Raw genomic sequence first — 25,000 nt, 5'->3', positions numbered from 1 at the left:
GCTCCTTTGCATGTCCCATCCACCCACCCACCCACCCACCCACCCACCCACCCACCCACCTGTATCATGTGCCACTCCTCCAGCTCGTCAAAAATTTCCAACCGCTCCGCGCGCTGCCGCTCCTGTCATGTGTGTTGTAGGATTTGGGTTTGAAATTAGGACAAGAGCCGTGATTCTCCAGCTGCCTCGTACCGTAGCCCCCAGCCCACCTCGTGCGGCAGGAAGGTGCGGTACAGAGAATCCATGGAGCGGGCGTCCGCCGCCGCCCAGCCGCCAGCAGTCAACCTGCAGCAGGATTAGGAGCAGCGGTAGCAGCAGCATGGACATGACTTAGTCATGGACTTTGCAACAGGCTCACTCCGCCTCCCAACCGCACCCAGCCCTTTCCTGAAGACCTCCCTGCCATCTGCCTTTCCCCCGCCTCCCTCACCCCAGGGCGGCCCCTGCTATTGGGGGACCTACTTCTTTGGGCTGGGGCAGATAATCCCCACATATAACCCCGCTCACCTGTCGCAGTGCGCCTGCAGGGTGGGTGTGGCGGGCAGCCCCTTGAGCGGGCAGCCGCGCTCCGCCAGGTTGCACACCATCTGGCGCCCGAACGCATCGTCGGGACGGATCTGGAAAAACCAGAGGGATGTGGTACGGGTCACAGTACATGTGTGCGCGAGTGCGATATGGTATGAATATGATATGTGCGCAAACCACGCAAGTGTATCGTATTCTGTGCGGTGTGCTCGTGCTGCGCGAATGGCCAAGTGTCCATGTAACAAGCACACACGCGCAGCCCCCCCTGATGGCTTCTGGGTATGGCATCGGGTAGTTTTAGGATTGGAGTGGACTACCCTTTCCCACCTGCTCGTATATGGCCATGAGTGCGTTGGGGAAGGTGCGGCCGGCCCAGCCCACCACGGGGCTGCTCTGGGCGGGGTCCATGTACACAAGCACGCACTCCGACAGGATGTAGGTGGGCGCCTGGGGGCGGCGCAGCAGGGCAGCCGTGGAGCAGGGGGGTTACATTCATGATTAATTAAGAAGTGAAGGGGGAGGGAAATGACGCGGGGCAAGCGCGGCTACGGTGTGTGCGCTCAATAAACACGGCGGTCACGGTTGATGGATAACGGCAGTTCTAGGCAAGGAAGAAACATGTCTAGGGCCCCGCTCTCTCAAACCCTGCAGGCCGCACCTACACGGCGCCGGACCCTCGCCGGCCCCGAGGGGTCAGGGGCAGTCACCACACGGGAGACACGCCGGTTCCGCCCCTTGTAATGTCGCCCGACACACGTGCGCGTGCGACCACATACGTGCCGTCCATCCAGCGCACCTGCGTGTCAAACCCTGCGGCCGCCGCCGCCGCCTCCAACGCCCCCAGGTCCCGGAGGTCCACCGGAGCCAGGCTGTAGCAGGGGCTGTGCACCGAGCCGGCCGCGGCGTCGATGTGCACCGCCCCGGCCCCGGACCCGCTGCTGCTACTGCCGCTGCCGTCGGCAGCCGCCGCCGCCTTCCCCGCCCCTGCGGAGCATGAAGCAGCTTCCGGCTGTGCTGCTGCCGTTTCGGGTGCCGCCGCCTCCTCGCCCGCCCCCGCCGGCTCGGCTGCTGCTGCTGCTACTGCCGCCTGCTGCAGCAGCCCGTGCAGCGCCGGCTCCTTTGCGATGATGGCTGCCTTGCGCTGCGTCACCTGCGGGCGGTAAATGGACTAATGGTCACAGCAGTAGCAGTGGATGGGAGGCTGTAGCGGCAGGTGAGGCCGGCGAGCTCGGAAGGCATGTGGAGAGTCCATGCGGCGAGGTGCCATCACCCAGCTGGTGAGCTTGACACCGACACACCGACTCTAGTGGCTGCATACACGTGTACGCGCTCATGTAAGGTCCCTGCCAGAGCATCTGCCCCGCCCCTTGGCTGTGTGACACACACGCACGCACGCACGCACGCACGCACGCACGCACACACACACACACACACACACACACGCACCCACACACGCACCTCCTTGAAGTCCACCTCCAGGCACCTGTACGGCGGCCGGCCCCCCGCGTCCTTGGCCAGTTGGAACCAGGTGGTGTCGAAGCCCGCACCTAGCACCAACACCTACAGGCGCGCAGTCGTGCATGCATGGGTACGGGCATGGGCATGTGCATGCGTGCCGATTTGGAAAGCGGCTCAGGAGAAGGCGGCGGCGCGCGGGGAGCTCGTCCTGCTATACGTGCCAAGCAAAGCATGAGAACCTCCGCCCCCACGGACCATCGACTCGCTGCCCTGCTGCTTCATGCCACATCGCCACTGTTGTTCACATGTCCTTTTGCGAGCAATTCAACACCAGCAGGTTTACGTCCACCCGCAGCGCCCACACCCTCTGCCCTCCGTCATTGCCAAGATCACAAACACGGGTGTGTGGTGTGGCGTCACCGCCCACGCCGCGCCCACCTGCGGCTGCTTGCCCGCCGCCCGCGCCGCAGTGATGAACTGCTCCAGCAGCTGCCGCAGTGCCGCATGCCGGCTGTAGTAGCCTGTTGGAATGTGCGTCAAGGTAAAGTCTCCCAGGGATCGTGAGGACTTGCGAGGTGGAGGCGGAGGAGGTGCAGCGAAGGCAGGAAGACAGTGTGCCGGTCTCCCGCGGTCTCCCGCGCAAATATGGTCCACGCCGCGCAAACATGGTCCACGCCGGCATGCATTCCTAGTCAATAGCGTACCTCGATTGATAAGAGGAGATCGCCGCGAGGCGCGGCGCACGAAGAACTGAATGAATTCGTCCCGGAAGTACCCCATGCGTGAGCACGACCTGCAAAGCCAAGTGATTAGCAATTGCTGTGCATCAACCACAAAAAACATCCATAAAGTAACTGCTGCTCACAATTTGCTGACTTGCGCGTCGTCATTGGTGCCCTGCACCTGCACGTCGCTGCCTTCAACGTTTCGCAACATGTTTTATGTAATTGCACACGGCTTCTAGCGTGGCATCCTAGGCAAGCGCAAATTGAGAGTTGCTCTTTCCAGGGGTGCCTCTGCCGAGTGGACTACTAGCGCGTGTATCGGTTTTGTGGGTGCTGAGTGAGGGTTTGGCAAGTATACAGCGACGGTAAGCCAAGGGCGCTCCCATGCACCGGACCAGGGTTCGTGTCATGCAGGTGCAATTGGGGCGGGAGCTCACTGTTTGGTTCGCTCGCTTTTGCGCCGTCCTGATTATCTATTCTTCCTGGACCTTTCAGATCTGCCGGGCCTGTTTGATGGGTGAACGGATACGGGTGCGCGCCGATGCTCAGGAGAGTCACGCCTACCGTGTACATGCTTGTCACGCTGTCGCCCGGCCACTGCTTTGCTGCATTCTGTCTGCATTTTCTCTGCGGTTGCCTCTGGTGCTCATCCGTGGACGCTGGTCATCTTCCTGCAGGTGCGCTGCGGCTCTGCATCGCGAGTGTGGCGTTGCGGTCTGTCTGTGTGGTGCTATCGCCTGGCCGGGCGCCCGGAGCGTGAGGAATGCGCATCAGCAAACTTCCAGCCAGCCAGCAACTTGTCGGTACAGTAACGCCGGCGTTCGACCAGCCATGCACTTCTGCTCTGCCACTGCAAACTGTTTGCTGTCTGCTTACGGGTCTGGGCATCGGCTGCACCCTACGGGACCTCGCCAACCTGCCTTGAACCCTGTCCCATCACACGCCTACCGTGTACATGACTGCACTCGCCACCGCCTGGAACACAAGTTGGATTACGTCAGTATGTCAGAGTTCGTGATGGAACATGGCAAGGGGCAAGTTTCCAAGCCCATCGCGTATGTCCGCGTTTACCGTGCCGCGCAAGGCCGCCAGCGAGACCGCCGGTCAGACCCCTGGTGTGGATGGATTGCGCACTCGGGTGTTGGATAATGCAGGCGCCTTTACAGGTTACCCGCAGGCATGGCGCTCGCCGAGACGGCTCGCATTTCGGTCTGGACGCATCATTCCTCGCCGCCAAGCCCCTTTCGGGGCCGGCTCGCTCTCATTCCATGCAGCCTGCAGAAACACAGCTCTCTTCGCAATCCATACACGTGCCAGCTTCAGTGCCGCTCTCATCACGCCCTGTGCATGTCTCCACTCCTTGAACACACTATATTTTAACGCGCACACCAACATACCAGGTCGATGGTTCCCCGGACCATCATTTGTTGTTTTGGTCAAAACACTCCAGGCAAAACTGGCAGGGGGGGCCTTCACTCAGATGTGGAAAGCATGGACACCAAGGCCAACCTCTAAAGAGTATATCAACTACGACAAAATCCGAACTCTAGGTCAGTCCCGAGCCGTCAAGGGGTCGTGAGGCGCGTGCGTACAGCACCCGCCACAAACGCAGCTCAGGTACGTGTGATCGCGACGCCTCACACTCAGGGCGGGGTAGACGAATTCCGCCGTGTCCGCCCTCCCTAGCCGTAAATCACCACCGCACAAGCCCACCTGCCTCCCACTGCCACACACGCACGCACGCGACGACACACGCATTCGCAAGCCGTGAACGCAGCGGGGGTACCACAGCCAGTTGACACGGCACGAGAACAACAAACCCGCGCCAGTCCTCCAACTTATATGACCGCTGCTACCGCCTGCAAAGCTGTGCGCCGCCGGGACGGACGCGGCGTTCGTGAGGAGGTCGCGCTACGCCATACTCCACAAATACCACTGAGAGCCGCTTTTGTCGCCAAACAGCGCCACTCAGGGAAGATAGGAGCAGGCCAGATCCTCGCACTGCACGGCGAAATCACCGCGCCTCCGAAAGCCGAAGCCACGAAGCGAGAGCTCCTACAGAGGAGGCACATCGCTTAGCGGCTGTAGGCCTCGGGCAGGGAAGAGCCGCCGTGGCCGGCCAGCTCGGCGCCTGAGGAGTTCCAAAAAAAACGGGGGCAGTAGAGGAGACGCGTCAGCGGTGTGCTTTGTAGAGGGCTGGCGATTCAGTCGCTATGAAGCGCGCCCCGAAACCACTTTGCAAGGGCCCGACACGGCACCATTGGCAGGTACTCTGAATATTCCCCATGTGTCAAGAACACAGCAAGACCACCAAACAGAACCAAACTCAAATCCAAGACTCACCCGACAGGTAGGCATCGGCCAGCTGCACGCGCTTGACGTTCTCCTGCTCGTCCACCAGCGACTTGCCGTACTTGATCAGCACGTTCAGGTCCATGGACACCTGTGTGATCATGGAGTGATGAGAACGCGATGAGTAACACGGTATCACGCAGTTGACAGATGGGCATGCTCACGCTGGGGGAGCGACGCGGTGAGAGGGCAGGCCCTGGGCACCGCAACGCAAGACTTGTCCTCAATAAAGCAGTAGCTGGGTGGAATTACACTCGCCGCATGTCTGCCGGCCCTTGATTTGATACCGTCGTCAATCGGCCTCCCTAAACCGGGTCCGCCAAGCACCCGCCCTGCCCGCCACGGCCTTGCATTCCTAAGTGCTGCCCACATGTCTCTCCCTGTTCAAACGCCGCCGCTCCTGCCCCGCACACACTTGTCCTCCATGGCTCACCTTGGGCATGGCCACCTTCTGGCGGGCGTTGACCAGCTGCTGGCCGATCTTGTCCACGCCGGTGTCGGTGATCCACTGGCGCACCATGTCGTCGTACACGCGGGCACGCAGGGCGCCGAAGAAGTCAATGGACTGGCCGGGGAAGGTGTCCACCAGGTTCTCCACCTCGCGGCGCTGAACGTTGTCCTCCTGTTGGGTGGGGTTGAAGATACGGAGGGTTCGGCACACTGGCGAGTGGGCGACGAGGTAGAGAACGTGTAGCGATACGACTTGGCCTGATTAGGGTAATGTATTCGGGTGCTTCAGAGCAGCCAGTTGTGCTAGCTAGCAACATCCTGGCAATCAACCGCGTTCTACTCCCGCTTATTCACCCCCTCTCTCTTTCATTCCCTCGTTCCCTCCCCCCCATCCCAAGCACGCGGCGCCCCAAACCGCCCACCTGGAAGATGCCCATGCACACGCCGATGCGGTCCTCGCGGGTGGGGTTCCAGTAGTACTTCTCCATGCGGCCATCGCGGATCAGGGGCGCGTACAGGGTGGAGAAGTCGTTGCCCGTGCACACAATGGGCACGCGAGGGATCTCCTCGTTCTTGTACACACCGGGCAGCTGCGGTGCGGGGGCGGCGGTGGGCAGGGGGAGGAAGCAGAATGGTGTCAGAAGAATGCTTTAGTGCTCAACCCGCCTAAACGCTTCAGCGCATACACCTTTCCGGAACGGATCGGCTTGCTAGCTCACCGCTACCACAGCAACCCGCCTCACGCACACAGGCGCGTGTCACACAGGAACCGCAGAGAGCCAAGCCCAGAAACGCAAACGCAAAAAACGCAGCCGCACCTGGACGTTGGTCGGGTTGTCGGCGATGTTCATCAGGGTGGCGTTCACCATCTGGTTGTTCACGGTGTACTGGGTGGTGTCGCCCATGCGGCCGGCACCGGCGTCCAGATCGTTGATGAACAGCGAGCACATGCGGCCCTTCTTGATGATGTCGGAGGCCTCCCGGTAGCGGGTGCGGATCAGCTTGGCGGGCTCACCGGCGTTGCCGGACTCCAGCTCACCAGCGGACATGACGATGGGGGCAATGCCCAGCTTCTTGTAGGCGAGCGCGCACTGGAAGGTCTTGCCCTGGCCCTTGCCACCCCAGATACCCAGAATGAGGGGCACCTTGATCTTGGGCAGGTCCTGCATAGAGGGGAGCGATGCAGGGGTGCAGGTTGGGGAGAGGTGAGGAGCAGGGGTGGAGACGAGGGCGGGCAGCAAAGTGCATGTTGCGCGCTGCAGGTAGGCAGCCGCTGGCGGTGACGTCAGGCGGGTGCCGAGTTGCCGGAGGCTGCGATCCCAGGGTAGAGCATGCGGCACTGCCTCAAAGTCCTCTCACCATGAAGTTCTTGGCAATGTGGATGGTCATCTTGTCCAGGAAAGCGGGCGAGATGTAGAAGCCGTCCTCAATGTTGTTGAACGAGGCGCGGCTCTGGCTCAGGTACTCCTGGCTGGACAGCACTGCGTTGTGGGTGCCGCCGGCACCGAAGCCGCCCTGGAACAGGTCGTCCACCATCTCGCGGCCGCGAGTGATGTCTTGCTGCGAGCGGGGGAGCGAAGAAGGGGCGAGGAGGGGCGGAAAAGGGTAAAAAAGGGGCGTAAGGAGAGAGAGAAATGGTGGGCGAGGAGGGAGGCCGAGGGGCTCGGGGCCTGGCCTAACGGTGCCGTGCGGTGAAGCTGGGCGAGAGGGCTTGCAGGCGACCGCACTAGGCAAACGCGAGCGGGCTGCGTATTGGCGTGCTGACGTGAGTCTCGCCTTGCTGTAGCTGGGCGCGTTGTTGCGAGGATATGATGCAGTGGGAAGGTCGATCGGCACGCTTATGGATAAGGCAAGAGCACGAATGGTCCTGGCAAATGCTTGTTGATAACCATCGCCCACAAGCTGCAGATCAGCATTCGAGGAGAGCTCCCGCGGACTGCCCAGCGAAAAACGCGCGAGCCGGTCGCTGATGTCAGCACTACCCCGAGGCAAAGGCGCTGCTGGAAACAAGCCGCATTAGCTGCTACACAGCTCTGACATCACTGGGTCGCTGACTGGGGACGAACATGGGGGCCCAGCAGTCAGCGCTCGAGCAACGAACGCGCTCACCTGGTCATCGGACGCGTCGACGCCCGCGTCGATCGACCGCCAGCGGCCCATCTGCTTGCGGCTAGAGGCCACAACCTGCAGCTGCGCCTGCCGGGACAAAAGCGAGAGGGGAAACAGTCAGCGCAGTGTTCACAGTAACGTTCCCATGCCGACGGAGCAGCCCGAACTTACCCGGCGCACGCTACGGGTGGCGACGCGGGCACCGCCCACGCGCTGGCCGCTGACGGCGCTGCATAGGCAAACAAGAAGGGAGGTCAGGGCTCAGACCAGGAGCTTCGCGAACTACGCATGCGCAAGGTTGTTAACGATAACCCGGAGCGGAGCCGCGTGCATTTCAGCTGCAAGCCTCACCTGCTCTTCATGGTGACCTTGAACGAAGAAGAACAGGCAGCAAGAAAGAAAGTTAGCAAGGGTTATCTAGATGGCTTGCAAGCCGACTAAAGAGCCGCTGCGCTCACCTGCATTGTTCTTAACGCTGACTGAATGAACGGCCTAAACGTTGTTGACGGGAGTAAGTATCCCGAAGGTAAAGATAACCATTGCGGGACCGGGGCCAAGTCGACCGGCGACTGGGATTGCGTACGACTCTACAACGAGGCAGCCTTTTCCTGGACTTGCCGCGCACGGGCCCCCACTGCTGCTTGCATGCCTGACTTACACCTTGAATAGACCATTAGACTGGTGCACAATAGAGCACGCCGACTGCACCGGACTACATTCCACTCGCAAAAACTCACGCCCGAGCGCGCGACCCAGATAGTAATACAGCAGCACTTCACTTTCCAATCATGTGACATGAAACAGCAGGGCTTTGTGGCGTTCTGCGACGGTGCGAGGGCTTCGGTGCTCACCCGCAACGAGCGGCGCACGCCGAGCACACCTTGTCCCTCGTCTCAACTGCTGGGGCTCGCCTGCCACGCCTAGCGACACGGGGACGGCTTCTCTTGTCGCACAAACCCGTGAACACACGAGCCACGGGTTAGGTAATGTGCAACGAAGCCTGGCTTTTCATGAACTGAGAGCTGAGTACGCGTGCGGAAGCCGGCCAGGCACGGTTTCGTGCCCGTCGAGCTGGACCGCGGAGGCGGGGTCTGGTTGCTCCTTCCATACAAAGAGGAAAGAAGCCAGCGCATGTAGGTTTCGGCCAGACAGCACTGACGGCAAAGTCCATATCCATTGGTCAGCATGGCAGGGCATAGCTTAAGCTGGGGACCCGCATGTGCACGTGGGGGCAGCATACATCTAGTAATCAGCCTTGCGCCCGTGCACGTCAGCTTTACCCGTCAGTTCTTCCCGCTGCTTCCCGACACCTCATGTGTTCCTGTCTCCTTAGTCTAACTGAAAACGCTCGGTAGGATTCCTGGGGCTTGCGCACCCCGAGCCTGGAGGCAACGTTGGGCGGGGGTCAACGGAGGAGGCGATGGCGGCGACAACTGGGTGCGGAGGCGGATGCACACGCGGGCGGTGGGCGTCCGGCGTCCGGCGGCACGGCGCGCGCATGAGTGCGTGAGTGGTGGCTGTGGCTTGGGACCTGCGGGCGGTGGCGGCGGTGGCGGCTGCAGTGGGGCAGAGGGTGGTGGCTGAAGTGTGGGAGGGGTGGTGGCTGCAGTGTGTGGGAGGTCCACCGTCAAAGCATGGCGGCAGCAGGCGCAAGCCGTGCACAGGTGGGGGCGGTGGTAGGCGGGGGCAGGCGGGGGGATGGGGCTCGGAGCCCTTTGGTTGGAGGGGCCGAGGGAGCCGATGCGGTGGGGGTGACACAAGGGCCGGGGACAGAGCGGACCGGGCCCTCACAATGCGGGCGGTGGGGGTGGGGCACTGGGGCGGGTGGTTTTGGCGGGCCTCTTGGGAGGCTGGAATGGGCCATTTGGGAATGGCGGGCTGGCTGGCTGGCGTGGGGGAGCTCGGGCCGTCCATCCAAGGCCATCTACTGTATTCATCGCCTTTGGCGCCTTACTTCCTGTGGAGTGGGTTAGTTCTGGACTTCTGGCGTTGGTTCGAATGATTGGTACTGCGCGTGCGGACGTGCTGCCGTTGGTGGACAGGCTGGCCACCGTTGGTGGACAGGCAGTGCGGCCAGGCACACGACGACACTGGATGTGGACACCTGTCCAGGCACGCAAGCGGGGCTTGCAAACCGGCGGCTCTTGCTGCCATAAACTGGTTCCGCCGGACTTGCTGGAACCAGGCCGGCCGTGCACGGCTTCGGCATATCGTGTTCGCATTCGCCAATTCTGCTTGCGGGCCGCGGAATGCACAGACCAGACATTTCAACTTCTGCCTTCCATCCCGCCTGACACGCATAAGGCCCCGATGCAATTTGTGGCGAAGCGAGAGGAGATACTATATATGTACCCCTCATTTCTCTAAGTTAAGCGTCATTCACATAGACAGAACAAGAAAGCGAGATGCATTCAGTGTGCATCAACCCGCCAGGTGTAACGCCAACCGTACAATGGCAAGAACATGAATGGCAGGCCAAGTCCGTAGATTCCCACCAACAGACAACCCTTAGTAATCAAATGTGCCCTGCATGTCCTTCCGCGCCCGGCCCCACGGCCGCCGTACGAATAATACCTCCTCCACGAACCGTGCCTGCGTCAGCGGCTCCCCGTGCCCGTGCCATCCGGCCGCCGCGACCCCGCCCCCGCCACCCCTGCTACAGCCGTCCCCGCCATCCCCGCCACCAGTGGCCGCAGCCGCTGCGGGGCAGGGGTTTCGCAGGTGGCTGGAAAAGCTGTGAGGCACATGGCTCGCATTGTCCTTTCCAGCTCCAGGACCGCTGCTGCCGCCGCCGTCACTATGGCCGCCTGCGCCGCCGCCGCCGCCGCCACGGCCCGACGCCCGGATGCTGGCTGGCTGCACCACCGGCCCCTCAGCTGCCGCCGCCGCCGCCACTGTCGGCAGTAGCGGTGACGGCTGTAGCGGCAGTGACGGCTGTAGCGGCGGCGACGGCTGTAGCGGCGAAGGCTGTAGCGGCGGTGAAGGCGGCTGGGTGAGACCAAGGACCTCCATGGCGGCTGCCACGGCGGCGGGCGGCGGCGCAATGACGGCGGCGGGGCGGGGGCGGCAGAAGAAGGGCATGCTGATACGGGGCACGCCTGCGTGTGCGGTGCGGCACGGCGCGGTGTGGTGCGGCGTGCGGTTGGCAGGGGTGGGTGGCGGGTGGGTAGCAGGTGAGTGATTAGTGTAGGTTGGGGAGAAGATGGGCTGGGTTCCCTTGCCCTCTTTTGACCCCAACTCCCCCCATGAACCACTCAATCGCACAGGTTGCCCGAACTCGAATCGACTGGATCTCGTTCGCCGCCTCACCCACACCTCATGCTCGATGACTCCCAGTTTTCCGTATGCTGGCCTGCCCTCACCCATGTATCGCTCATCCACAAAGTGCACGTTGGCAGCCAGGCGTCCGCGAGCCACCACCGCCAGCGCCTCGCCTGCCGGGGCATGGCGGGTGGGGTCGCCGGAGCCCGAGGGCAGGGGGTGGGAAGCCAACCAGACGTACAGGCAGCAACAGCGGCCAACCAAACACAACAGCATTACTGTATGGGGCGACAAGGGAGGTTCAGAAAGCCCCCAGCACGCACGCGGTACCTAACCGATTATCGGTTAGGTCGCGGATAATCGGTTAGGTCGCGGTACACATCACAAACACGCGCAACACCACCGCACCTGGGAACACCACAAAAAGCCGCCGGCCCGCCGCGTCTGGCCCTGCCTCGGCCTCAGCCGCCGCCGCCGCCAGCAGCCCCCCCTCCACGTCCACAAAGGCGCCGCCGTCACTGCGCCGCAGCGCCACCAGGCCAGGCAGCGAGGCCAGCGGCGCCACCTGCGTACCGCGTGGGCCCAGGGCGGCGGTCAGTGGGGCGGGGTGGTTAAAGGAGTCAGTAATTGAGCCAACTAGAACTCGTGCATGGGCCCTTGCACCAAGCATTTTCCATACCCAGTGAATGTTCCTGTGTTCCTGGCAGCTGCGTGTGCCCAAGGCGGGCATGAGCGGAGGGCACAACAGTGCCAACAGCAGTCCCAGGTGTGCACATCCCGTGCTGGCATGCATGAGCCCCGCCTCTAAACCCCGCCGCCTGACCCTGCCCAAACCCCGCCCCCGTCCTCGATGCCCCAAGGCCCCGCTCAAGCCCCACTCACAGCAACCCCTCTCACAGCAACCCCCATCCCCACCCCCATCCCACCCTGCTTCCCCACCCCGCCCCGCCCTCACCGTGACCAGCCCCATGTCTGCGTGCAGCCCCGTGGCCGGGTCCACCAGACCAGGCAGAGCCGCGCCCGCCGGCCGCCAGTACTGGTACACACGCAGCACGTCACTGCCAAACACCTCCAAGCTGTGTGCGTCGGAGGTCGAGCCAGGCCGGCCAGGTGCCTCGGCGCGAGGATCAGCGGACTGGGGAGCCGGGTCCGCTTCAGCCGCCTGCTCTGGATGGCCGTCCTGGCTGCCCCCTTGGGCCGCCTGCAGCGCTTCAATTGCAGTGGAAGCGATGCCGCCAGCATCCGCCACCGCCGCCTGCTCTGGCGCCCCGGCCGCCGCCGGTGTCGCAGCGCCAGGTGTCATCAGGCGCTGCGCCGCCACTGGCCGCCACGGCAGGTGGTTGGGTGGATCCAACAGCTCCGTCTCGATCCACTCGAAGAAGGCGACAGCAGCTGCCTCCGCCTCCGCCGGCGCAGGCTGGTGCTGCCCTGGTCCGCCACCGCCGCCGCTGCCGCCGCCGCCGCCTCCTATCGCCGCCTCCGCCGCCAGGCCCGCCGCCAGCCCCGCCAAGCACATGACCGCCGCGGTACGGCATATCTCAAAAAGCTGTACGAATGACTCTTCGAACGCGGCTGTGCTGGCGCCAGGCGGCGGCTCAAAACCGGCGGGCATCGCCGCGGTACAAGATGTCGGCGCGTCGTTGGTGGTTGTGCCGTTGCCGCTGCAAGTGGCCACGTCGGCAACGCCGCTACCGCCGCCACCGCTACCGCCGCCACCGCTACCGCCGCCACCGCCACCGCCGCCACCGCTACCGCCATCACCGCCGCCTCCGCCACCGCCGCCAGCCGCCGGGCATGCGTATGTCGTCGTTGCTCCTCCTGCTGTGGCCTGCTCCTCCTGCCGACGCGGCGCCACAGCCTGCTGTCCCCTGCCGCCCGTCCCAGCCGCAGCTCCCTCCACAGCCGCAGCCGCTGCCACCGCTCCAGCAGCTGCAGCGGCACCCCCCGCCCCCCGCCGCCCCCCAGCTGCTGCTGCTCCCTCCGCCCGCCAGCTGTCGTACGCCGGGTACGGCACACGCCCGCCGTACCGCCGCAGCTGGAACCACTGGCGGGCACCCTGGCGGCTGTAGCCAACGAACTTGTGCCCGTCGCCGCCCTGGCGGCTGTAGCAGCGCCGCCGCAGCGCCGCCGGCGTCCCCGCTCCACATGCAGCCCCGCCGCCGCCGCCGCCGCCGCCGCCGTCTCCGTCTCCATCTCCTCCGAAGAAGGCCAGGGCCTGCCGCGTCACCGCCGCCACCACCTGCTCTGTGTTTACCTCCGCACGCACTGTGGCATTTGTCGGTACTGCTGGCGCCGCCGCCGCTGCTGCTGTCGTCGATGATGGGCTGCCTGCTGCAGTTGCTGCGTCCGCTCCAGCTGTTGAAGTCCCCGTGGCTGCGTTGTTTACGGCGGTTCCGGTGGTTGCGGCGGTTCCGATGTTTGCGACTGCTGCACCAGCCGGCGGGGCCGTGCCGGCGGTGTCGCGCGGCAGTGCCGCCACGTGCACCTCCAGCGGCAGGGCGACCGCGGGAAAGGACACCAGCGCGTAGCCGTGCCGCCGCACCTGCGTCAGCAGCGCTACAGCCGCCACGGTGGCGGTGTCGTCGGCAGTAGCGGCAGCAGTAGCAGCGCCAGCGCCAGTGGAGCCGGCAGCACTGCCGCTGCCATCGCCCACGCCGCCCTCACCACCCTTGGTCTGCGTCTGCGTCTGCGGCTGCGGCTGCTGCCCGCTGCGACGCTCCGTCAGCCGCCGCCGCACCGCCGCCAGCGCCTCCCACGCCACCGGCTCTAAATGCGGAGCGGGTGTCATGGGCAGGGGTGTCAGGGCCGGCTTGGGCGCGGGGCTGGCGCCGCCTTTGCTACTGCCGGTGCCGCTACTGCCGCTAGTGCTGGTGCTACTGCCTGATGAGGGCCCGGCCAGGCGGGAGAGCAGCTTCCCAACCACTGAGCCGCACCGCCCCGGCTGCCCCTGCTGCTGCTGCTGCCCCTGCCGCTGCCGCCCCTGCTGCAGCTGCTGCTGCTGCGGCTGCTGCTGCTGATTCCACCTGGAGAGGTCCGTGGCGGCTGTAGCAGCACGCGTAGCTGCGGCGCCGGCTACAAGCTCAGTGGCAGCAGCCACAGCAGTAGCCGGAGCCGGGGTCGCTACAACCGCGGCGAAGGCGGGGTCGGGGCCCTGGCTGTGCAGGTGCCAGGGGGGCGGGGGGCCGGCCACGGCACGGTACGTGCGGCCTCCCCAGCCGTCCAGGGAGGGCAGCAGGTAGAAGGGGACCAGGGGGCCGTAGGGCTCTGCCAGCACCCCCGTGACCACAGCATCGCCCTCCTGTGTGTTCGTGCCCGTGTCTTTCCCGCCCTCCCTCCCCTTCCCGTTCACCGTCCCCTTCCCAATCCCATTCCCCTCCACGCTGCCTGCTCCCACTGTGCCGAGGAGCGAAAGCATGCCGCCGCTGCCATTGCCGGTGCTACTGCCGTTGCCAGTGCTACTGCCGTTGCCAGTGCTACTGCCGTTGCCAGTGCTACTGCCGTTCAGGCCCAGCTGCCTCGCTAGCTCCCGCTGCTGGGGCCGCGGGTCGTTGGCAAAGGCACGGCGGCCGCACGGCACGACTGCCGCTGCCGTGCGGTCTCCACATGTCAACAATAGCTGGCGCGTGCCTCTCGGTATGGGCTGGGTTTGTTTTTGGGTTTGCAGCTGCGGAGCCTTGCTGCTGCTGCAGCCGCCGAGGGGCGTATGTGCTGATGACGCGGGGTTGACGGCGGCGCTGCGGGGGCTGCCAGGCCTGGTGCCCGCGTTCCGCCGTCGGCCCCAGGGCAGCAGACAGGCCGGTGCTGCAGCCGATTGCGCCGTGCCCCTGCAGCGGGGTGGCGTGGGAGCGTGGGAGGGAGCGAGCAAGGACACGTTGGCAGGTGCCCAGGAGCAGCAGGAAGGTCGCAGCACGGTCGTCTTCGCTCACATCGTGCAACGTCCTGTGCCTCGCTGCGCGCCAGGTGCCCCTACAGATGTCAGTTAGAGAAACCCATCCGAGCGTGGGCAGGTCAGCGAGGACCGCATGCGCGGCTTTCCGAGGTGGTTACGCGTCTGCACTAGGGGCGTGATATGCACTTGACTATACATTACCGATATCAGCTATGTATGTAGTCTAACGATGTTACCTGGATCGAAGAATGAGCCTCGTGGAGCAACATCGGGCCCTTCACGTTCACTCAATCCCGCCAAAAACCTTCGCCCTGAACCAAAGACGATGTAATGTACGGATTATGAAATACTTATAAATGGAAATCATAGAAGAGCGTAACTGTGGCGCACTGCCCTCGTTGTTCACACAAGCATAGCTCATTGCGGGGGGCCAGTGGTAGCGGCAAGCCTGATGGGAGCATGTAGGCATTACTGCACGGAGCTTGGCGAGGACTCGCTGTGGGCGAAAGGGTGCGAAAAACGAGTCGCGTTCCATCGCCGCGCGTACTCACCGGGCTCTGCCACGAACACCACCAAAACACCATATGCCGCATATTCATCGAAACCGTGGTCGGCTGCCAGTAAGTTTTGATTCTCACTCCTCCCGCCCCACCCCTCCCCGTCCCGTGCTCCCCCCCCCCCCCCCGCGCGCGCGCCGCGTCGCACATCCCCGCCACTTGGCACCACCGCCACCGCCCCTGAACACGCTTCCCCTCACTTCGCGCACAGGCCTGCCGCAGATGCGCCCCCGCAGCGCCCACAGCAGCTACGCCACCTACGCCCGCGCTGTTGCCGCCCGGCTGCGGCCGGGGCAGCCCGGCGCCTTGCGCCACAGCACAGCCGGCAGCGCCGGCTCCGGCTGTAGCAGACCCTCGGCCGCTGCGCCGGCGGCTGTAGCAGTAGCGGCTCCGCGTGGGGCGCCACCGGCGGTGGTGCTGCCAGTTTCGGGCCGCATCCCGGCGGCGCACGATCGCTGGGTGACGTGCGTGAGTGGACCGGGGCACCAGGGCATGTGCTGAGCGGTAGCATGGACCGATGGACGCCAACGTCAAGGTGGGGACTCTGGGGTGTTTTTTTGTGTGTGGTTGGGGAGTGGCTACTTTGTTCCAATCCCTATTCCGGCCCGAGAGCGCGGGGGCGGGGGGGGGGAAGTTTGGGACTGGGGAAGTGGGAGGTGAAACAGAGGCCTAACGGAAGGGGCGGTAGGCGGAGCTGAGCGGCAGTAGCATGTGTTGAGAATCGGCCTCGCTTTACTGCTTACAAGTTGCTCATATTGCATAGGCAAAGTCTCCGAGTTGGCTCGCTGCTGATATTGCCGAGCCTGGACTCTCATCCCGCACACGCGTGTCAAACCCGCTTACTTCCCCTCGCGCATAGCTAGTGTTCTGGTCGTTCCTCAACAGCATGGACGCCAGCGTCAAGGGTAGCTGTTGCGACCACTACCAGGGCATTGAGGGCTGGGGGGGGGGCTGGGTGAGCGGTTGGTTGCGGTTGTGTCGGTTGCTGGTTGGCGGCTGGCGGCGGCCGGTGCCGAACGCCGGCGGGTGCAGGACTGCGCCTCTGCGGTGTGGGGCGACGGATGCGAACATGACCGTTCCACGCCAGCTTATGCCCTCCATCCACCTTCCTGTCGCCCCAATTAAGGAACACGTGTGCTTTCAAGTGACATGCGCACCCGACAAATGTACACAACTGCATGTCCTCCACTGCCTGTCCTCCACTGCCTGTTCTCCACGCCCACACAGTTCTGGGACCGCGGCCGCCCCAGCGCCTGGATCCACTACCTGCGCGGCCACACCAGGCCCGTGTCCGCCGTACGATTCTCGTACGGCACCACCGGCCTGTGCGCGAATGGATCCGGACCTGGATCCAAGGTTAGATATGGATCCATAGGGCCTTGGGCTCGACAGCAACAGCTGCCATGGCGGCGGCTGGGCATGGTGGCTGGCGGCAGCTGCGCCGCTCTGCTGCTTCTCGGGCTCTCACGACGGCACGCTGCGGCCTGCGGGTGTGGCGCCTGCTGCTGGCTACCGGGGCATGCGGGCGGGGTGTACACGGCGGAAGGTGCGTGCGCGCGTGCGGGGTTCGTTCGCACGAGTTGCGCGCTTTACATATAGTACGATATGGCGTTTCGAACGAGGCGCGTGAGCAGTAGTGGTGCGTGGGCAGTTGCGACGTTGGGTGCGGTCGGGGGGTTGTAAATACCAGCCCGAACTAAACCAAAACCAATTTAAAAAAGGGGGGTATGGCCCGTGGTGCGACTCGTGTGTGCGGATCGTGCGGTCCGGCGTGTCAGGGGCATTGGTGTTGCGAGGGGATCCAACCCGTGCGCGCGGGTGCGGCGGGTGCATGTGCTGTCGGGTGGATGTGTGGGCTGTGGTGGTTGCGGACGTGCGGACGTTTAATTTGGGGGGGGGGCGGGTTAGCTCCACAGGCCCCCAGCCTTTCGCTTCGTGCACTGCGCGTAATGACTACTACTCGCGTGCCTGCTCACGTCCTTGCCCGCAGGCGGGCGGCATTGGGTCAACACCGTTGCGGTCGGGCAGCCGCCGCCACCCGCGCCGCCGCAGCTGCCACTGACTGTACCTCGCAATCACCAACCACACAAGTCGGCAACGACCCCTCGTGGCACGGCTTCAGCCAAACGGCAGTAGCAGCCCGAGTGGGGGCTACGGCGGCGGCAGTAGCACGGGTTCCGCCAACCCCGCCGCCACGGTGGTGGTTGGCACGTCGGTTGGGCAGTTGTGCCTGTACGATGTACGGCAGGCGGGCCCGGTGGCGCGGCGTGGGGTGTTCAGGTGCAACAGGGCGCTGTGAGTGGTGGCGGCCCACGGGGCCTAGCGGTGTGGGCCTACCTGCAAGGAATGAGGCTCTGTGTGGAGCGAGCGAGGCGGCACGCATTCAATGATTGTGGTTGCGGAGGTTTAACACCGCTTGTAGCACATGTTTGCTCCCTGCATGTTCTTCGCGGCATTACTCCTAGTTGGCCCGCTGCCAAAGCACCAACCGACAAGTGTCAATAGCGGACCCGCCCAGGTGTACGGCACCTCGGCGTACGGCACCTCGGTGTACGGCGACGTGCTGTACGTATGGCGACGCGCTTTACGTAGACATCAGGTGGCGGGTGGGGGAATGGTCTGGCCTATCTTTGACAGCCTACCTAGTCGATGGATGGATGGATGGTCGTGTGTACCGTATGGCTCGACACAAACAGCGAACGGAGCAATCAAAGCCTAACCGCGGCTACACCATGGATGGTCTAGTCATTCTGTCATTGCGTGAGATGGTGTGCAGTACGTACGGTAGTCAGCAGTGTCAGCCCCAACTTTGGCGGCCCAGAACTTCCCAGACACCCCCTTAAGAAACTAAAAGTACGTGCATAATGCTCTCCTAAAGCTCTGTAATTTTGAGCATGGGGTAAGAATCTGAGCTTTCTACCCCCCCCCTGGTGTGATGGCCGGCGGTTGCTTGTCAGCAGTCTTGTGGAGCGCCCCCCCCCCGGGCGCCTGCTGGCGGGACCCCCATACCGTTGGCATCCCTCCTGCTTCGCTCGTTCCTTGCCCTACGCACCCCGCCCCGTAATAAGTCCTGGATTGCTTTTGCCTAGAACTCCTTGGTAACGACCAGGGCTATGCAGCCATACGATATGGGAGTAATGGGAGTCTGGCCCACGACCAGCCACAAAGTGATAGCCGAGCCAGGGCTCCTATCTTAATGTCTCCAGACATTAATTGGCCATTTTGGCCGTTTCCTAGACATTCCTCCCGGGGACTAATGTCTGAGGCAAGACATTGTTCGCCCGGTTTTGGGGCGGGTTTTGTCCCAATTCCTCTGGACAGGGTTGCCTAGTACGCGACCCTCTCTCCATAATACGCGTATTAATACAGCGTACTAGGATTTCTAGTACAGTACGTTAAAATACGGTGCATAATACGCTGGGCCAGGAAATCCGGGGAAAGCCGATGCAAACACGACACGCGTGCCCGCTCCATGCCCGAATCGGTGTGAATTTGGATTTGCGCGGCCATAGTCTTCTAACGGAATTTCCTTCAACTTATTATACTCATATTGTTATAAGAAAACACAGCTGCAACTGCGGAGAGCAGCCATGGTTCGCGAACTTCGACGGACATCCTTTCCAGCAACCCTCGCGCCCCTCGCCCGCCACGGCGCTGCCACGGCCCACCCCGCTGGTTTCCCCAGCACAACGTATTTTCCAACGTACTAGCCGAAGAGGGCAGCGTACAGTACGTAGTACAGTACGTAGTACTTAGTACGCGTACTACGAACTATGCAACCCTGCCTCTGGAGAAGCCCCCAAACCGCCATGTGCCCAGACAAAAGACGGCGGCCACCCAGCCGTTTTTGTCTGAGCCTAGACATTGCCCTGAAAACAAGATACGACCCCTGAGCCGAGCCTGCATGTTCGCGTGGGCGTAATACGTAACATGTAGGGATGGAGGTAGGGTGGATACCCCGCAATCACCTTGATTGCAAACACGCCGGCCCTGATGGCCCAAGATCATCAGGTCCCAGCAGTTAGCCGCCGTACGAAAGCCACACGCACAACACATCGTTTCCACTCGGCGCACGGCGTTCGTTGGCGCAAGCAAGCTCAAGACAACTCAGCATCGCTATCTATTTACCTGTATCGACGTGAACATACTTTGTGCGACCGCGCCTGGCACCGCCGCCAATGCCTTCTGCCGCCCATTTCACAGTAACGCAATAACCGACCAGCAGCAGCAATCTTCAAGCGGCCTAGGCCCTGCCTGCCTATCTAGCCTGCCCGCCTAGATAGCTTTTGCAACCCCGCATCTGCCTTACAGCCTATACATAGCGGCAGCAGCCGCCCCCATCCACACGCACGCCCCTCCACTTAGCTACTTAGCTACCCTCGCCAAGCTAGCGCTCATCAGTCGCCGTCCAACAGCCCATACGCCAGGTCGTCCAACATGCCCTGCATCAGGTCCTCCACCGCGATGCGGATGCTCCAGTCCTCGTGACGCTCACGCAGCGCCGCCGCAGCAGCAGCCGCGGCCGCAGCGCCGGCACCGCCACCCGCAGCAGCTGCAGCTGCAGCAGCAGCAGCAGCAGCAGCTGCTCCTGCTGCAGAGCCGCCGTCGCTGCCGGGCGGCGGCGGCGGCAGCCAGCCGGCTAGGGAGGAGGGGCGGGCGTCCAGCGTCCCGTTCTGAGCTCCAGCGGCGCCGCCACCGCTGCCGCCACCGCCGCGGGCGGCGCTGAATGCAGCCGCCACGCTCGCGGCTGTCGCGGCGTCCCCAAACGACGTCCCCGGCCCTTTCACACCACCGCCGGCGCCAGCAGGGCCAGGGCCGCCGGCGCCGCCCTCGCTCCCGGCCGCGCTCCCACCGTCGCTGCCGTTCCCGCCGTCCTTGCCCCCGCGCCTAGCGCCCGCGGCCCCCATCAGGATGCTCGCGAGCGCCTTGTTGCTTGCGTGCTTGGCAGCTACCATGGCCTTCTCGTCATCCGCCGCCTTGCACGACGCGGCAGAGGCGGGAGCCGCCGCCGCCACCGCCGCAGGGGCGCCGGGGCCGGCGGCTGCGCCGCCAGCGCTGCTGCAGCTGCCGGCGCTGGTCCCGCGGCCGGGGGTGCCGGGCGGGTGCTGCTGCTGCTGCTGCTGCTGCACGTGGGCGTGGTGGGGGTGCGGCACGTGCGCGGCGTGGTGCACGTGGGAGGCGGGCGCGTAGGAGGCGGCGTGCGAGTGCGGCGGCGGCATGTGCGGGAAGCTGACAGGCTGCAGCGGTGCCCCCAGGCTCGAGCCCGAGCCCTGCGGCGACAAGCCGGCCAGGGCCAGGTTCAGGCGGCGGGACGACGTGGTGGCGGAGCCGCCGGCAGAGCCGCCGCCGCCGCTGCGGGGCCCGCCGGTGCCGGCGCCGTCGGGGCTGCCAGGAGCGGAGTCCGAGGAGCCGCCGAAAGCGGCGGCGGCCGCGGCTGCAGCAGTAGCGGCGGCGGCCTTGGCGCCCGTGGCGCCCGTAGCATCAGGCGGGTGCATGCCTATCCCCGCCTCGTTGAGTCGCTGGACAAATGAGGTGGGTGGCAGCAGCGTGGGCGTGTGCCCCTCCGCGCCCTGCTGCTGCTGCTGCTGCTGCTGCTGGCGCCCTGCTACTGCCACCCCCGCCATGCCCGCCGCCGCCGCCGCCGCCGCCGCCGCCGCCCCCAGGTCAAGGCTGGCGCCGCCACTGCTCGGGTCCTCATCCACCCGTGGCAGCCTGCCTCCCACCCCCAATCCTACACCTACGCCCTCTCCGCCACCACCGCCACCACCACCGGCGGCGGCTGCGGACTGCGGCGTCGCGGCCGCGAATGCCGACGCGGGCGGAGTCAGCATCATCAACGCCTCCATGCCGCCCGGCGTCGCCGCCGACATCGGCGTCGACGTCAGCGGCGCCGCCGGCGAGCCCGCCACCGACGGCGGCGGCATCGGCGTCACCAACAGGCTTGGCGGCGCCGCCGCCGCGGCGGCGGCGGCCGCCGCCAGCGCGTTTGTCGCGCCGCCAGCGGCGCCGCTGCCTCCGGCGGCGGCGTTGGGCTGCCACACATTGGTGTTGTTGGTGGGGGCGGCGGCGGCGGCGCCGTGAGGCAGGGGCGTGAGCGGCGGCGTTGTGTGGCCGGGATGCAGCAGCAGCGGGTTTTGCTGCTGGGCCTGGCCCTTGGTGGGGGTGCGGGCGAGGGTGGAGGACTGCAGCAGCCGCTCCCGGGCGTCCTGGGTTTCCTGCCGCTTCAGGTTCAGCCTGGCCAGGAGGAGGACGGGGGTGTATGTTGTAAATAGCAGCCCCAAAAACTAAACCAAAATAAGCTAAAGTAGCGGAGCACAGGCAGAGGGAGGGGGTGCGGGTTAGTGGGGCCGTGGGGGATGAGCCGGGCAGCGGGCAAGCAGGGCAGCTGTAATGGCTACCTACCACTGCAACGGGGCGTCATGTCTCACATGCACCGGTGGTGTGGACCCGCCCCTAGAGAGCCAGACAGACAGCTGGATAGGCGCAGCGCCCGCCCACCCCGTTGGCAGTCACAGGTCGCGCCAGCCCCCACAGTGGTGTAAAGCTGGGGCGCCGTGGCATCCCATGACCCTGGCGCCGACATAGAACCCATAAAACCGCAACAGCTAGGTACGCAGCTAGGTATGCAGCTAGGTGCGCAGCTAGGTATGCAGCTAGGTACGCAGCTAGGTACGCAGCTAGGTACGCAGCTAGGCACAGCGCCCCCAGCAGGGGTTAGTTCAACCCTCCCTCCCACACGCCCGGTACCCCCCCCCCCCACACACACACGACCCCAAACCTGCACGCCACGCACTTTTTGGCCTTCTCCGCGTCCGCCGCCTCCCTCTGCCGCCGCCGCGCCTCCCGCTCCTCCTTCTCCTTGCGCTCCTGCGCGGGCGGGCCAGGGCAAGGCATGAGGCGTCATCTGCAGTCCTTGCCGGCGCTGCCGCACGAACCCCGCACCGCCACAGCCCCTGCTGCCACGGCACCCACACGCCCCTCGCCCCCACCACCCTTCGCCTCCCACCACCCGCACCCTCCCAACCCCCGCCCTCCTGCTCCTCTCCCCCCCCAATCTCGCCTCGTCACTCACTCACCGCCACCAGCGCCCTCTGCGCGCCGCTGAACCGCTCCACGAAGGCGGCCAGCGCGGACCAGAACTCGGTGTCGGAGGGGGTGGAGTTGAGGTTCTCGCCGTAGTACTTGAGGAGCGAGTCGTACTGCGACTTCATGCTGTGTGTGGCAGGGGGGTTACATTCATGATTAGTTAAAGAAGAAGTGAAGTTCTAGGGGATGCGGGGAGAGGGGGCTACATTCATGATTGCTAAAGAAGAAGTGAAGTTCTAGGGGATGCGGGGATGGAACAAACAGAGATGTGCGTAGGCAAGGGGGCAGAGGGAGGGACGGGTGACTTTCCGCATTCCTAAGGAGCAAGGGCGCGAGAGCAGGCGGACAGGGAAAAGCACTTGTGGGTGCGTCACACCCAAAACCCACACCCATACACGGCTTGCTTAAAACACACACCCGTCTCCTGCACACACGCACACACACACACACACACACACACACACACACACACACCTGGCCTGCATCTCCCTCGCCTCGGCGTAGGCTGCGTCCAGTGCCTCTAGTTCGGCGCCCATGGTGGTTAGGAACGTATCCTCCACGCCTGAAGGGGGATGGAGTTGGGGTGGTGGTTGCAGCCAGGCACAGTGGTACAGCAGGCGCGTCGGATGTGCGTGTCAAACAATAAGTCAAGACAAGGCATGTCAATCCCAAGACAGCCCCTCCCGTCCTCCTCCTCCCCCACCCGCACTCTCCCTCTCTCCGCCCCTGCCCTCCTCCCTCCCTCCCCTCCCTTCCCTCCCCCCTCTGCCTGCACTCCCCTTTTCGTTGGCTTTGGTTTAGTTTGGGCTGGTATTTACAACCCCCCGCCCCACCCTGCACGTCGGTGATGGGCGTGTAGTCCTTGAGGAAGGCGCGCAGCTCCTCAATCTGGGACTCGGCGCCGCCCAGCATCTCGGCCGCCTCTTGGTGACTCACCTGCAGCGGGGGAGGGAGGGAGGGAGGGGGGAGGGGGCGTGGGGAGGGGGTGAGAGGGGCAAGAGCGGGAGGGCAGGGTTACATGCCCGAGCCCGACGGAATGCCCGTTCCAATTTCGCCCAACCAGCAGGAATGCAGTGGGTTGAGGGCTAGCGATAGCGAGGGGACGTGAGGTGGGGAAGAGGTGAGGCAGCAGGAGGGGTGGTGGGCGCGTGAACTCCCGGCCGCGAGGTGGTGCACGCCTGGGCGGACCTGCTGCCGCCTTCCCCGCCCCATTCCCCCACCCCTCAAATCACCCTTGACAATTCCCCGCCCCATCCCCCCACCCCTCAAACCACCCTTGACAATTCCCCGCCCCATCCCCCCACCCCTCAAACCACCCTTGACAATTCCTCGCCCCATCCCCCACCCCTCAAACCACCCTTGACAATTCCCCGCCCCATCCCCCCACCCCTCAAACCACCCTTGACAATTCCCCGCCCCATCCCCCCACCCCTCAAACCACCCTTGACAATTCCCCGCCCCATCCCCCCACCCCTCAAACCACACTTGACAATTCCCCGCCCCATCTTCCACCCCTCAAACCACACTTGACAATTCCCCGCCCCACCCCTGCCCCTGTTGATGGCACGCGTGTCTGTGCGACGACGGGGAGTAATGGTCCCCGTTGGGTCAGCACTTTCCGCCTTTGTCATGATCGCTAACAGCCCACATGTGCCCACCCACCTGCACCTGCACCGCTGCACGCCACCCGTCCCCTTCCGCCATTTGGCACTGCACGTTTGCCCCCCCCAATGCCCAAGATTGTATACCGTACCGTCTACCACTTAACACATCATGAATGTCACCCCGTGGGTTGTGCTTATCGTCTCCGTGTGCCTGTTTTGTGCTGTTGTGCGCGCCACCGAGGCTGGGCGGCGACATTATCGCCGGCGCCGCTCGCCCTGCTGCTCCACGACGCCTCGGCCCCCATCCCATACTACTATCATCGCTTGCAGCTACCGCCTCTGCCTGTGCTCAGCTAGTTTGGCTTGGTTTGGTTTAGCTCGGGCTGGTATGTACGCCGCCCCATACCCCCGCGCCCCCATACCCTATTTAGCGCCCCCACACTCTATTATCCGCCGCCCCTGCCCCCCTTGTTGTATACCTTGAGCATGGGGTCTGCCAGCGCGCCCATCTCATCGCTCAGCACTGTGTCCCCGCCGCCGCCTCCGCCGCCGCCAGCACCGGGTGTCGCGCCTCCGCCTCCTCCTCCTCCTCCTCCGGCACCTCCTCCTCCGGCTCCGGCTGCTGAGCCCATGACGCGCATCACCTCCAGAGCCAGGGCGCTCATGAGCGTGTGCTTGCCGTCGGCGGACCTGCAGGGGGGGGGGACAGGGGAGGACAGCGGAGCAGAGGAGAGCGCGGAGGGTCGGACGGGAAGCGTAGACGCTGCGAGGTATGTGCTCCTACCCCTCCTCCTTTCTTTCGTACTCGCTGGCTCGGGCATAAAACCTCCCCTCCATTTATCGCCGGCGCCGCTTGCCCTGCTGCTGCACGACGCCTCGGCCCCCTCCCCTCCCATAAGTGTTATCGCTTGCAACTACCGCCTCTGCCTGTGCTCCGCCCGTTCAGCTTGGTTTGGGTAAGTTTGGGCTGGTACTTACAACCCC

General features: G+C 64.4%; 5 protein-coding genes across 6 annotated transcripts in view; 1 reads left to right on the top strand and 4 right to left on the bottom strand.

The window, feature by feature from the left end:
- Positions 1-3,182, bottom strand: part of CHLRE_04g229350v5 (uncharacterized protein) — a 4,346-nt gene extending 1,164 nt beyond the window's left edge. Inside the window, exons 1-9 of the mRNA XM_043062076.1 lie at positions 2,849-3,182; positions 2,688-2,776; positions 2,422-2,504; positions 1,984-2,085; positions 1,322-1,675; positions 853-972; positions 508-617; positions 210-285; positions 60-122 (exon numbers count right to left, since the gene is read on the bottom strand). Coding sequence (XP_042925428.1) covers positions 60-122; positions 210-285; positions 508-617; positions 853-972; positions 1,322-1,675; positions 1,984-2,085; positions 2,422-2,504; positions 2,688-2,776; positions 2,849-2,919 — 1,068 coding nt within the window. The 5' untranslated portion in view covers positions 2,920-3,182. The remainder of the gene's footprint in view (positions 1-59; positions 123-209; positions 286-507; positions 618-852; positions 973-1,321; positions 1,676-1,983; positions 2,086-2,421; positions 2,505-2,687; positions 2,777-2,848) is intronic.
- Positions 3,183-3,856: 674 nt separating this feature from the next.
- On the bottom strand, positions 3,857-8,131 carry CHLRE_04g229300v5 (uncharacterized protein). The gene is made up of 10 exons (XM_001692192.2): positions 8,078-8,131; positions 7,971-7,987; positions 7,791-7,848; positions 7,620-7,706; positions 6,870-7,070; positions 6,329-6,673; positions 5,933-6,100; positions 5,494-5,682; positions 5,052-5,151; positions 3,857-4,839 (listed from the first exon to the last, which is right to left on the bottom strand). Exons 1-10 carry the CDS (start codon positions 8,081-8,083, stop codon positions 4,784-4,786), a joined length of 1,227 nt encoding a protein of 408 aa, XP_001692244.1. The 5' UTR covers positions 8,084-8,131; the 3' UTR covers positions 3,857-4,783.
- Positions 8,132-9,870: 1,739 nt separating this feature from the next.
- Positions 9,871-14,972, bottom strand: CHLRE_04g229250v5 (uncharacterized protein). Its single transcript, XM_043062075.1, has 5 exons — positions 14,807-14,972; positions 11,836-14,704; positions 11,289-11,445; positions 10,982-11,053; positions 9,871-10,717 (listed from the first exon to the last, which is right to left on the bottom strand). The coding sequence occupies exons 2-5, from the start codon at positions 14,293-14,295 to the stop codon at positions 10,128-10,130; spliced, it is 3,279 nt and encodes a 1,092-aa protein (XP_042925427.1). The 5' UTR covers positions 14,296-14,704; positions 14,807-14,972; the 3' UTR covers positions 9,871-10,127.
- A 140-nt stretch (positions 14,973-15,112) lies between these two features.
- Positions 15,113-18,224, top strand: CHLRE_04g229226v5 (uncharacterized protein). Of its 2 annotated transcripts, none has more exons than XM_043062073.1 (4): positions 15,113-15,279; positions 15,538-15,861; positions 16,554-16,872; positions 17,317-18,224. In XM_043062073.1, exons 2-4 carry the CDS (start codon positions 15,844-15,846, stop codon positions 17,460-17,462), a joined length of 483 nt encoding a protein of 160 aa, XP_042925426.1. In that variant the 5' UTR covers positions 15,113-15,279; positions 15,538-15,843; the 3' UTR covers positions 17,463-18,224. The 2 variants fall into 2 exon arrangements, with proteins under 2 accessions (XP_042925426.1, XP_042925425.1); XM_043062074.1 differs by having other exon boundaries at positions 15,203-15,389.
- Positions 18,225-18,750: 526 nt separating this feature from the next.
- Positions 18,751-25,000, bottom strand: part of CHLRE_04g229163v5 (uncharacterized protein) — an 18,682-nt gene continuing 12,432 nt past the window's right edge. Inside the window, exons 17-22 of the mRNA XM_043062072.1 lie at positions 24,496-24,706; positions 23,246-23,348; positions 22,887-22,974; positions 22,403-22,538; positions 22,120-22,193; positions 18,751-21,560 (exon numbers count right to left, since the gene is read on the bottom strand). Coding sequence (XP_042925424.1) covers positions 19,724-21,560; positions 22,120-22,193; positions 22,403-22,538; positions 22,887-22,974; positions 23,246-23,348; positions 24,496-24,706 — 2,449 coding nt within the window. The 3' untranslated portion in view covers positions 18,751-19,723. The remainder of the gene's footprint in view (positions 21,561-22,119; positions 22,194-22,402; positions 22,539-22,886; positions 22,975-23,245; positions 23,349-24,495; positions 24,707-25,000) is intronic.

Source organism: Chlamydomonas reinhardtii, chromosome 4 (genome assembly GCF_000002595.2).
Source record: "Chlamydomonas reinhardtii strain CC-503 cw92 mt+ chromosome 4, whole genome shotgun sequence".
NCBI classification, from domain to species: domain Eukaryota; kingdom Viridiplantae; phylum Chlorophyta; class Chlorophyceae; order Chlamydomonadales; family Chlamydomonadaceae; genus Chlamydomonas; species Chlamydomonas reinhardtii.
The sequence above is the reverse complement of the archived record's forward strand: the minus strand, read 5'-3'. Positions and strand labels throughout refer to the sequence as shown.